Source organism: Macaca nemestrina, chromosome 16, assembly GCF_043159975.1.
Source record: "Macaca nemestrina isolate mMacNem1 chromosome 16, mMacNem.hap1, whole genome shotgun sequence".
Classification (NCBI taxonomy): domain Eukaryota; kingdom Metazoa; phylum Chordata; class Mammalia; order Primates; family Cercopithecidae; genus Macaca; species Macaca nemestrina.
The window spans coordinates 40,684,849-40,697,570 of record NC_092140.1 but is presented as its reverse complement, the minus strand read 5'-3'; the positions used below and the strand labels follow the sequence as shown (position 1 = coordinate 40,697,570).

The 12,722-nt window shown below is 36.2% G+C and overlaps 1 protein-coding gene across 8 annotated transcripts in view; it reads left to right on the top strand.

Annotated features, from left to right (window-relative positions):
• The window catches only part of LOC105481764 (progesterone immunomodulatory binding factor 1), a 282,457-nt gene that overhangs the window by 180,243 nt on the left and 89,492 nt on the right, over nucleotides 1–12,722 (top strand). For 4 of the 8 annotated variants that reach the window (XM_071081241.1, XM_071081243.1, XM_071081242.1 and 1 more), the window contains exon 15: nucleotides 10,418–10,548. The exons of 2 other annotated variants lie outside the window; for them this stretch is intronic. In XM_071081241.1, the coding sequence (XP_070937342.1) occupies nucleotides 10,418–10,548 (131 nt within the window). Of the gene's footprint in view, nucleotides 1–10,417; nucleotides 10,549–12,722 lie in introns of those variants that run through there. 2 more of the 8 variants (XR_003018029.2, XM_071081246.1) reach the window with 1 other exon arrangement.

The window sequence follows — 12,722 nt, the reverse complement described above, 5'->3', positions numbered from 1 at the left end:
TATTAACTGTTATCACTCTGTTACTTATTTTTGAGGTTGTTCTGATATGAAATTACATATAAAGTAATATTTTATTTTAATTATGTTGGACATAACATTTATCTTCCATATGAATGGCTGATTCGTTACATGGACAAAACATTTCACTTTCATTGTAGTTATAGCTCTGTGTCTAACCTTGCCAAGTGCTTAATCCAGGAAGTCTTGGTTATGGTTCATTCTGGAAAAAAAAATCAGTTAACATGGATCCAGACAGTATGCTAGTATTTGTTATTTAAATCATGCTCGTATAGGTGCAAATACCAGGTCATATAAATGTGTATGTTTGTGTGTGTGTGTGTGTGTGTGTGTGTTTGTGTGTGTGTACACATTACCAAATGCCAGCCACCGCTGAAGTGGGAAAAGCAATGACTTATTTATAAATTAAATTCTGTTTATACATCAAACAAATAAGGTAATTGCTTAAATTTTTTACCTACCGGTTGTTCCTTAAAAACTCATGAGTGACTATACATTGTTTCATTTAAGAGCTATTTGAAAATCACAATGCAAATTATTTATACACACAAAGACACACACATACATACACACATCCCAATCAGCAATGTTATACAATTGAACCACATTAAATTAATTTCTCAAAGGTAGCTTTGAAGGAGAAAGAAGTTGCAAACACTTGAACTCAAATTCTGTTCTCTAACTCTAATTTCTGGTCCTTCCAGCTCTCCTAGTTCTTTCATTCCCACTAAATTTGTGCTTTATTTGGACTCATTACAAGTCCCTGTCTCATAAAACCCTGCCATATTTTTCCAATCTGTCAAGCCTCTCCTGGTTTTACTTTTCTTCCTACCTATCCTTAGACTTTATCAACCATCTGAGTACTAGAATTCACCATCTCTCCAGATTGCTTTGTGGTCAAATTTATACATCAGGCTTTTCCTTGACAATTTCTACCTTTAGCATATTATCTTACGGTCTGGTAGTTAGCCTATAAATAGTTAATGGAAGAAAGGAGAGAGAAAGAGAAAATTCTTAGGTTTTGCAGTAACAATACTGAAAACCTCTTGTGGAAATCTGTGTGACTCTTCCTGCTTGGAAGCATTATAAATTCATGTTATTGAATTATCAACTAGGCCCTTAACTACTGTTGCCCAGTGTTTTTATTTTTCTATCTCCATCGCAGATCATTTCCAATCCCAAAGCCATCAGTTCTATTATTTGTCTCCTTTTCCTCTACAATTGGGTCATCTAAACTTATTTTCACCTGAGGATTTTTCAGTATCTTTCCTTACCCTTTTTCTCCTTTTTAGTACCCCTTTCAAAGTGTGTGTGTGTGTGTGGCCAAATGCCAACCACCACTGACGCACATACATACATGGGGGAAGTGGTATTGGCATAGGCTACTTTCAAAAGTTAATACCCTATCTTTGTACTTAATATATTCTTCTCCCACGTCAGCTACACTCTCCTCAGTGGTCATTAATGACCTCTGAAGAGCCAGCATTTTCTTCTCAGAGCCTATACAATTTGATCTATCTATGGCATGATATTATAGATATTCTAGAAATTCTGTCCTGTTTTAGCATTACAACACAATTCTCCCTGCCTCTCGTCCTCTAACTCTGATGGCTCTTTAGTCTATTTAGCTGCTGTCTTCATCTTCTAGCCCTTAAATGTAGGTGTCCCTCGGGTGTCTGCCCTTTTCTGTGTTCTTACACCTCAGGAGAGATTCTAAAACATGAGAAGAAGTCTAGAATCAAGCCCAGTGAGTTTAAGAATCATCAAAAATTCTAGCTGGAAGAAAAAAACAATAACCCCATCAAAAAGCAGGCTAAGGACATGAATAGACAATTCTCAAAAGAAGATATACAAATGGCCAGTAAACATGAAAAAAATGCTCAATATCACTAATGATCAGGGAGATGCAAATCAAAACCAAAATGAGATACCACCTCCTGCAAGAATGGCATAATGAAAAAATCAAAAAATAATAGATATTGGCATGGATGTGGTGAAAAGGGAAAACTTTTTCACTGCTGGTGAGAATATAAACTAGTACAACCAATATGAAAAACAGTGTGTAGCTTCCTTGAAGAACCAAAAGTAGATCTACCATTTGATCCAGCAATCCCACTACTAGGTATCTGCCCAGAAAAAAAGAAGTCATTATACAAAAAAGATACTTGCACACTTATGTTCATAGAAGCACAATTCGCAATTGCAAAAATATGGAACCAGCTCAAATGCCCATCAATCAATGAGTGGATAAAGAAAATGTGGTATGTATATATACCATGGAATATTACTCAGTCATAAAAAGGAATGAAATAAAAGCATTCACAGCAACCTGGATAGACCATTATTCTAAGTGAAGTAATTCAAGAATGGAAAACCAAACATCATATGCTCTCACTTACATGTTGCAGCTAAGCTATGAGAATGCAAAGGTGTAAGAATGATACAGTGGACTTTGGGGACTCATAGGGAAGGATGGGAGCAGGGTGGGGGATACAAGGCTACACACTGGGTACAGTGTACACTGCTCAGGTGATGGGTACACCAGAATCTCAGAAATCCTGACTAAAGAACTTAGTCATCTAACCAAACGCCATCTGTTCCCCAAAAACTATCGAAATTTAAAAAATAATAATAAAATTCTAAGCCCAGCTACTTGGGAGGCCAAGATGGAAGGATCACTGGAGGCCAGGAGTTCAAGGCCAGCCTGGGCAGTATAGCAAGACCCTATCTCTAAAAAAAGAAAAAAAAAATTACAAAACTTAGCTGAATGCAGTGGCGCACACCTATAGTCCCAACTACTTGGGAGGCAAAAGTGGGAGGAGGATTGTTTGAACCTGGGAGGCAGAGGTTGCAGTGAGCCATGATTGTGCCACAGCACTCCAGCCTGAGCAACAGAGTGAGATCCTATCTCGGTGGGGGAAAAAAAGAAAGAAAGAAAAAAACAATTAGCCAGTTGTGGCATGCACTATAGTTTCAGCTACCTGAGAGTCTGAAGTGGGAAAATCCCTTGAGCTGAGGAGTTTGAGGCTGAAATGCCACCACACTTCAGCCTGGGCAACAGAGTAAGACCTTGCCTCTTAAAAAAAAAAAAAAATCACCTGAGATTCTTATTTAAAATGTAAAGCATAGGCTTCTAGATTCTGCCCTCAGAGATTGTGATTAAGTAAGTCTAGAATGAAGCCCAGAAATCTGGATTTTTAACAAGCTCTGCAGTGAACTATGATTCTACCACTGCACTCCAACCTGGATGACAAAGCAAGACCCTAGCTCAAGAAAAAAAAAAATAGTAATGCAAGGTTGCAGTTTGAAGTAATAATGTTCTACAGTTCTATCTACTTGAATGACTTCAGTCATCACTTCCATGCTGGTTACTATTAAGTATTTTAACATCCCATTCATGGATTTCTCCTTACTTGGACCACATTTTGTGGATCTTAAGACCAAAAGCGGAGCTGATAATCAACTAGCATGTCCTTGCTTTTAGTTATTGAAATAATAAAATACTAGCAAAAACACTGGTAAATAGCTCTACACTAAGATCCCACTGTCAATTCCACCACAGTCTCGTCTGTCCTGGCCCCTGTCCTGAGAGCTGCCTGTAATCCAGCGACAAGGAGGTCATACCTGACACACACAGTTTCACCAGTATGCTAATTGGTTGAAATGTATCAGTTAAATATTACCTCTTTTAAAGATGATAATATAATCACGTTGGAACATGAGAGAAGGAACTGGTTTTGGTGGGGAGGATTATACGTTCAAGACATAAAATGATCTACATATTAGTTTGGATGGACTGGCCTACATCAAGTCCAAGATCACTAGGACTGTATTCTTCAAATCTGGCTGATTATCAGAATCTGAGACCCAACCTTGAGAAATTTTGATTCAATAGGAGTGGGGCCCACCAGAATCACTAGTAGGACCCAAAAATCACTTTTTTTTTTTTTTGGTTTGTTTTTCTGGGTCTTTTGAGACAGTCTTTCTCTGTCACCCAGGCTGGAGTACAGTGGCATGATCTCAGCTCACTGCAACCACCTCCTGGATTCAAGCAATTCTTGTGCCCTCATCCTCCCAAGAAGCTGGGATTGCAGGCATGAGCCACCACACCAGGCTAATTTTTATATTTTTAGTAGAGATGGGGTTTTGCCATGTTGGCCAGGCCTCGAATTCCTGACCTCAAGCAATCCACCCACCTTGGCTTCCCAAAGTACTGGGATTACAGGCATGAACCACTGTGCCCAGCCAGAAATCGCTGTGTTTTTTTTTTTTTTTTACATTTTCCCCAGCAGTTGAGAACATAGAGAAGTTGTACCAAAGTGTTGCCCCTCTCTTGGACCTCAAGTAGGCATTTTTTCATTCATAGCATGATTAAAAAGATTAAGCAAGGATATGTGACTGGTTCTGTACAAACTACCACCACTGCTAGAAAGTATCACTTGCATATATTTTATAGACAGAAAGCAACTCAATGTTAAATTCCATTCAGCAGTATTCATTTTATTCCTGGCAATAAAGAACTTCATTTCTAGTTTCTGTGAAAGTAAACTCCCCAAGGAAAAAAACTCCACATGTAGGAAAAACATGCAGCAAAATGTAGTCACCTTTATATTATTTATTTGAATTTTAAGAGAAAATTTGTAATTTCAGATTATCATTTAAGTTAAATTAGTATTTGAATCAAAAGATATACTGATGTTTTAATCAGGTGTTACTTTTCTCTGAATCATTTGTACAGGTTATTGAAACAAAGGAAGAATAACACTTCTGTAAAATGTTGTGTCATGGGTTTAATCCAGAGTCACTTATTACGTATATGATTCCTGAGTCACTAATTACTAAGGCTTTCCTATAAGGAAAAGATTACTAACAATAGGCAATGTGAGCAATTGCAAAACTTTTTGAATAGTAATTATTATAGTTACAGAAAGATTTTTGAAAACTCTATTGAAGGAATTGAATTCTAATTACATTTATTTATTTATTTATTTATTTTTATTTTTTTTTTTTTGTTGAGACGGAGTCTCGCTCTGTCGCCCAGGCTGGAGTGCAGTGGCCGGATCTCAGCTCACTGCAAGCTCTGCCTCCCGGGTTCACGCCATTCTCCTGCCTCAGTCTCCCGAGTAGCTGGGACTACAGGCGCCCGCCAACTCGCCCGGCTAGTTTTTTGTATTTTTTAGTAGAGATGGGGTTTCACCGTGTTAGCCAGGATGGTCTCGATCTACTGACCTCGTGATCCGCCCGTCTCGGCCTCCCAAAGTGCTGGGATTACAGGCTTGAGCCACCGCGCCCGGCCTCTAATTACATTTATTTCAAACATGGAAATTAGCAACACTTTTTATTCAGAGACATGTGCTTTTTTCCTGACGAATGAAAATCAACTTTGGGGATTTAGAAGCCTACAAACAGGTTTATAAAGAAATATATCTGTAACACTAACAGCAGTATCATAGTATTTATTGTCCAGAGTAAGGAGGTTATAGGTTTTATGTTAAAGATACCTTCTGAAAGTAAGGTTTCTGGTCCTTAACTTTGTTTGTATTAAAACCTTTAGCCGGGCATGGTGGGTGGTACATGCCTGTGGTCCTGGCGACTCAAGAGGCTGAAGTAGGAGGATCACTTGAGCCTGGGAGGTCGAGGCTGCAGTGAGCTGTGGTCACGCCACTGCACTCTAGCCTAGGCAACAGAGTGAGATCCTGTCTCAAAAAAATATATGTATATATTAAAACCTAATATATGTAACTACTTTCATGAAAAAATTGAACTAAAATAATTGAGACTGCTGCTATATGTTTTGTACAATTGAACTTAGATTTGGTATGTTTTAAACAGCTCATTCTAGACAGAAGTTAACTACAATTCATAAATGTTCTTAGTTATTCCCTGCCACCCTTTCCCCACACACACACTTGGACTATTCTGCACTTTGAAACACAAAGCAACTTGTCAGTTCAGTTTATTCAGTTAGGGTCAGTTCTGTGAAAACAAAGCCAAGGCAATTGTTTGATTTAATTGACTAGAGAAACTGGTTATACAGGTTAGTAGCACTTAGTTTTATTTTTGTCCTTCTGCATATTTGAATGTTCATAAAGTAACTTAGTAGAATAATAAGATTCCAGTGACATTGTAATAGATTTTAAAGAACGATTACCAAAGCAAAGAAAAAAATCGTGCTAAAACCAAACTATAGAAACTATTCATGGTATTTTTTTCTTTATGGCTCCACTTTCACTATAATGAAATGTGTTCCCCCAAAAAAGTAGTCTTCTTTTCTTTCACTATTCATTTCCTCCTCCTTTTTTTTTTTTTTTTTCGGGATTTTTTTTTTCCTGGGCTGTAGTTAATATAGCTATCAGAAAATTTCCTGTACAGTTTAGATGAATAAATGCTTTTACAGAATAGTTCTCTATGTGCAAGCAGACATCCTCTAACAGTTGGTCAGCCCCCTCTTGGCTTTAGTGTCCTCCTTACCCAGCCAACCTCATGGCCGATAATTTTAACAATGTTCTCATTACTATCCTTGATTCTTTCTGCCTCCCACCATACTTTCCACGATATCCATCGCACTGTTCCCTGCTCCTTCAGCTCCTGGACTTCTGATCACTCATTATTTTATTAAAATTAGTGGAAAACCAAAAATTGAAATGCTAAAGTATACTCTTAGGTCTTAATACTTTAAAAGTATATAGATCTCATGAACATAATTCATTTGAGGAAAAAAATACAAATCATTTCTTGTCCCAGGAAAACAGTAAATCTTTAATGGAACTTTTTAGCAATTATGACAAAAAGAATGGAAAAATGTTTAAACATATATAAAAGGCTAGAAGTTTCTCACCAAAGAGTATTTAAAGGTCATAGAATAGTTAGGAATTCTGTCATTTTGTTTTGTGTAATAAATACTCCCTTCCTTACCCCTTCACCCTAATAATAGATATCCACCATTTGGTTGTAATTATCCAACTATAGAATACCTTTTTCAAGAACTCATTATATACCAAAGTAGAAGCTTGCTGACACTGATAATGCTTTATTTAGTTTTGTTGTGACATGCAATTACCATTTGCTTAGAAAAAAAAAAAGAAAAGAAAAACAAGTAAATTTTTTAGAACTATGGTTGAGTATATATACGTTGATAAAAATCCTTTGGGAGAAAACTTTTGTCTTGTGTGTTAAGAGCATTAAATAGTTATACCCCTTAGCCTAGTGTGTCTTCTATCCTGAAAAAAAAATTAACAAAGCAAATACTAACTTAAGAAAAAAAACTACAGTACTGAAAATGTTTGTTGTAATATTGTTTATACTGACATAAATTATGTAATTTTTAATATATTATTTATATTGACTTATTGATAACATTCTAAATGTCTGTTACTATACATAGTGTAAATTATGATACATTGGCTTTGGCAGGCAGTTTTGTAAACACTAATAATATAAATACCATACTCTTAACAATCTGGAAAAATGATTCTGGTATAGTTTATGTGAAAAGGCACAACATAAAATTGTATATAGTACACTAGCAATGAACAGTCTGACAAAGGAAATTAAGAAAACAATTCCATGTACAATAGCATCAAAAAGAAAAAAAATACAAACAGGCGTGATGACTCTGGACTTTGAAAGGCCAAGGCCAGGAGAATTGCTTTAGCTCAGGAGTTTGAGCCCATCCTGGGCAACACAGGGAGACTTCGTCTCAATAAAAAATAAAGTTAGCCGGGTTAGCCAGGCGTGGTGGCTCATGCTTGTAGTCCCAGCTACTTGGGAGGCTGAGGTGGGAGGATTACTTGCGCCCGGGAGGTAGGCTGCAGTGAGTCATGATTTGCCACTGCACTCCAGACTAGGTGACAGAGTGAGACCCCATCTCAAAAAAAAAAAAAAAAAAAAGGAAGAAGAAAATGTTTTGGAGTAAATTAACTGAATGGACACAAGACATCCCATATTCATGGATTAGAAGATTTAATGTTGTTAGGATGATAATACTACCCAAAACATTCTACAAATTAGATGCAGTCCCTATCAAAATCCCAATGACATTTTTTACAGAAATAGAAAAACTCATCCTAAAATTTATGTGAAATTTCAAGGAACCCCCAAATGGCCAAAACAATCTTTAAAAGGAAAAACAAAGTTGTAGCACTCATATTTCCAGATTTCTGAAGTTACTGTAAAGCTACAGTCAGCAAAACAGTGTACAGTTAGAATAAGGATGGACATAAAGACCCATGGAATATTAATAGAATAGAGCCCAGAAATAAACCCTTGCCTATATGGCCAATGGTTTTCAACAAGAGTGTCAGGACTATTTAGTGAAGAAAGGCCGGTCTTTTCAACAAATGGGACTGGTAAAACTGAGTATCTACATGCAAAAGAATGAAGTTGGACCTTTACCTTACACCATATTCAAAAACTAACTCAAACTGGATCAGAGACCTAAATTTAAGCCTTAAAGATATAAAATTCATAGAAGAAAACATAGGAGAAAATCATGACCTTGGATTTGGCAATTTCTCCAAAAAGACAGGCACAAAAACATAAAGTAGATAAATTGAACTTCATAATTATAAAAACTTGTTTATTAAAGGAGATTTATCAGCCAGGCCCAATGGCTTATGCCTGTAGTCCCAGCTACTCAGAACTCTGAGGCAAGGGGATTTCTCGAATCCAGGAGGCAGAGGTTGCAGTGAGCCGAGATCACACCACTGCACTCCAGCCTGGGTGACAGAGCAAGACTCCGTCTCAAAACAAGTAAGTAAAGAAGTAAATAAGATTATCAAGAAAGTGAAAAGGCAACCCACAAAATGGAAGAAAATATTTTCAAATTATATATCTAATAAGACTGTATTATTAAGAATATATAAAGAACTCCTACAGCTCAGCAACAACAAGGAAAACCACAATTAAAATATAAGCAAAAGACTTGGGAAGACTTCTCTCCAAAGAAGATATACAAATGCCCAGTATGCACATGAAATAATGTGCATTGGCCAGGATGTGGAGAAATTGAAATCAAATTTCTTGCTGGTAGAAATGTAAAATCGTATCACCACTGTGGAGCCGTTGCAGTTCCTCAAAAAGTTAAATATGGTATTACCACATGACCTAACAGTTCTACTCCACTTCTAGGTAGCTACCCAACAGAAGTGAAACAAGAACTCAACATATACAGTATTTGTGCACCAATGTTCATAACAGCTTTACTCACAATAGCCAAAAAGTGGAAACAACACAAGTGTTCATCAAGAGATCAGTGGATAAATACAATGTACTATAAACATACAGTGGACTATTATTTACCAGTAAGAGAACTGAAGTTCTGATACATGATACAACATAGATGAACTTTGAAAATGTCACACTAAGTGAAATAAGCAGACAGCGAAGGACAAATATTGTATTATTCCACTTCTGTGAGGTATCTGAAATAGGTAGATTCACAGAGGCAGAAAGTAAGATACAGGTTTCTAGGGCCAGGAGGGAGGAGAAAATGGGGAGTTTTTGTTTAATGGGTACAGAGTTTCCGTATGGGCTGATGAAAGTGTTCTGGAAATAGAAGTGGTAGCTATTCAACATTATGAATGTACTTAATACCACTGAATTGTACACTTTTCACAGGATTAAAATGGTAAATTTTACATTATATTTTAAACCACATTTGTCAAAAATTTATACCTAATGATTTGGATATCTAAATTATGTGTTTGTAAAACAAAGAAGGGAATATGAAGAAATGAAAAAATTACTGAATTATGGTGTGAATATTTTTAGTAGAAATAAAGCTCAAATATTTATTAAGATATATTTTGTCGTATAGCTTTTCAGACGAAGACAAATACTAAGAAAATTTAAGTTTATGCATTCTCAAAATTGCTATTAATATTTAATTTAAAATTTTTTCAGCCAGGCGAGGTGGCTCACACCCATAATCCCAGCACTTTGGGAGGCTGAGGCAGGCGGATCACCTGAGGCCAGGAGTTCAAGACCAGCCTGGCCAACATGGTGAAACCCCATCTCTGCTAAAATTATAAAAATTAGTGGGACTTGGTGGCAGGTGCTTGTAATCCCAGCTACTCGGAAAGCTGAGGTAGGAGAATCACTTGAACCTGGAAGGCGAAGGTTGCAGTGAGCCGAGATCGCACCACTGCACTTTAGCCTGAGTGACAGAGCGAGACTCTGTCTTAAAAAAAAACAAAAAGAAACAAAAAAAAATTCTCATTTGTAGTTGCTATTAAGAGCTTTATTGATCCACTCTTAAAACCTTCAAATTTACATAGGAAAAACTTCAGAATAATTCATGTCAAAGGAATTTCTGTACTATATTTATGCTAGAGCATTTTGAATGATTTTATTTTGTTGTCACATTTTCTAGATTTTAATAAAACCTGTGTTTATTTAGCTTGACAGAGCCAATTCGCTATTAAACCAGACTCAACAGCCTTACAGGTATCTCATTGAATCAGTGCGTCAGAGAGATTCTAAGATTGATTCACTGACGGAATCCATTGCACAACTTGAGAAAGATGTCAGGTAAACCATCTACAAATCTTTCATTTGAATAATAAAGACATTGTTACTATATTGCTGCTGTAGATGAATTTGGGTTGTAAATCGTGAACAGAAAATTTGAATAATGAAGGTGATCTTAAATGTAATGAATATTAAACTTTTCTTAGAAAAACTAAGGTCACATCACATCAGGTGTTCACATTCCACCTGTGATCAGATGTCTTAGCATGGAAATAACAATGTTACACTTAGGAGCATTACATTCCATCTGTCCTAGAGGACACAACCACTATTGGTCCTTGTTTCCCTGGAACTCTTTAGTGTGATATAGATTGACCAAAGGGAGAGGAGGAATAAAACCAGATCCATTTGTGTCATTAAAATGGCTTTTTAAACAGAAATAAAATTTACGTTTACTTAGATTTATGTTGATTTTTCCAAGGAATTTTTAGGCTTTTCTTCTGACCTTTTACATGAAAGTAACTTTTAAGTGAAAATAAATAAATTTCTTTCACTTCCTTAATTTGTAATTGTTTTTGTATGAGATCTTATCCAAAGAAAATTTGCTATGACCATTTTGGTTTTTTAAACTGAAATAAAAGAATGAAGATATGTGTAAATGAAACAGTTTTACTTGTGGATAGATGGTTAGTTTGCTTAGTTATTAGATTTCTAAGATTATAAGAATAATTTAGATTTTTATGGGTAAATTATTAACTGATTATAAATGTAAAAGCAGAGAATTAGGTGGGAATAGAAATGGCTAAATCAAGGAATTGGAAAACAATAAGGAGAAGATGTTTGTTAAATCCAGGTTTCCTAAAGTATGCAAACAAAAATATAAAACTAATGGTAACTAATTGCAAAGTATAAATGTTATTTTTAATGAATCATAATAATTACCTTCTTTCATTTCTGCCTCACCAAAATAGTTGGTCTAGAACTTTATTCCTGTTCTTAATTTTTTTATGATTTGTTTATATAATTGAGGAGCACATTTATACTTACATGTCAAAATAAGTTTGTTTCTAGATTAATTTTAAAGTTAAAATTCTGTATACAACCTACAATAATAAATTAATTGTTCTATAAATAGTTCTTGGGGACAATAGAAATTATGTCTTTCACAATTCAGTGGGCACCTGGTTATCTTAGGGAAATTGAAGAAAGAACCCCAAATAGAATTTTTTCTTCCTATGTTACATATTTCTGTTAAATTTGAATCTTTTATGGCCAGGAGCAGTGACTCACACCTGTAATCCCAGCACTTTGGGAGGCCAAGGCAGGTGGATCACCTGAGGTCAGGAGTTCTAGACCATCCTGGCCAACATAGTGAAACCCTGTCTCAACTACAAATACAAAAGTTAACTGAGCATGGTGGTGCATGCCTGTAGTCCCAGCCACTCTGGAGGCTGAGACGGGAGAATCGCTTGAACCGGGGAGACGGAGGTTACAGTGAGCTGAGATCATTTCACTGCACTTCAGCTTGGGCAACAGAGTGAGACTCTGTCTCAAAAAAATTAAAATTAAAATTAAATTATGAATCTTTTTTTTTTTTTTTTTTAACCGGAGTCTCACTCCATCACCCAGGCTGGAGTGCAATGACACGATCTCTGCTCACTATAACCTCTGCCTCCTGGGTTCAAGTGATTCTCCTGCCTCAGCCTCCTGAGGAGCTGGGATTACAGGCACACGCCACCACACCTAGCTAATTTTTGTATTTTTAGTAGAGACGGGGTTTCACCATGTTGGTCAGGCTGGTCTCTAACTCCTGAACTCGTGATCCGCCCACCTCGACCTCCCAAAGTTCTAGGATTAAAGGCATGAGATGCCATGCCCGGCCTTGAGATTTGAATCTTTTATATGTCGTATTTTACTGTTATATTCTTGTGATGGGGAAGTATATAAAACTCCTGAGGAAAAAAATTACTTCTTTCACAGTTATCTCCAAATAAATTTGAGGATTTATTTTACTAAGAATTAAGGTAGTTTAAAATGCTTAATATAGAGAAAATAATAGCTAGCTGTAGGAGAAAATTATAAAGATGAACAAATTCAGCCATAGATAAATTAAGCAACTTGTCCTCTCAGAACATACAACATTGTGATAGAGTCAGAATTCAAATTTATATCTGTCTGCTTGCTAATTCTATTCTCCTAACCATTAGGTTATACTGCCCCTCTATGTTCTATTT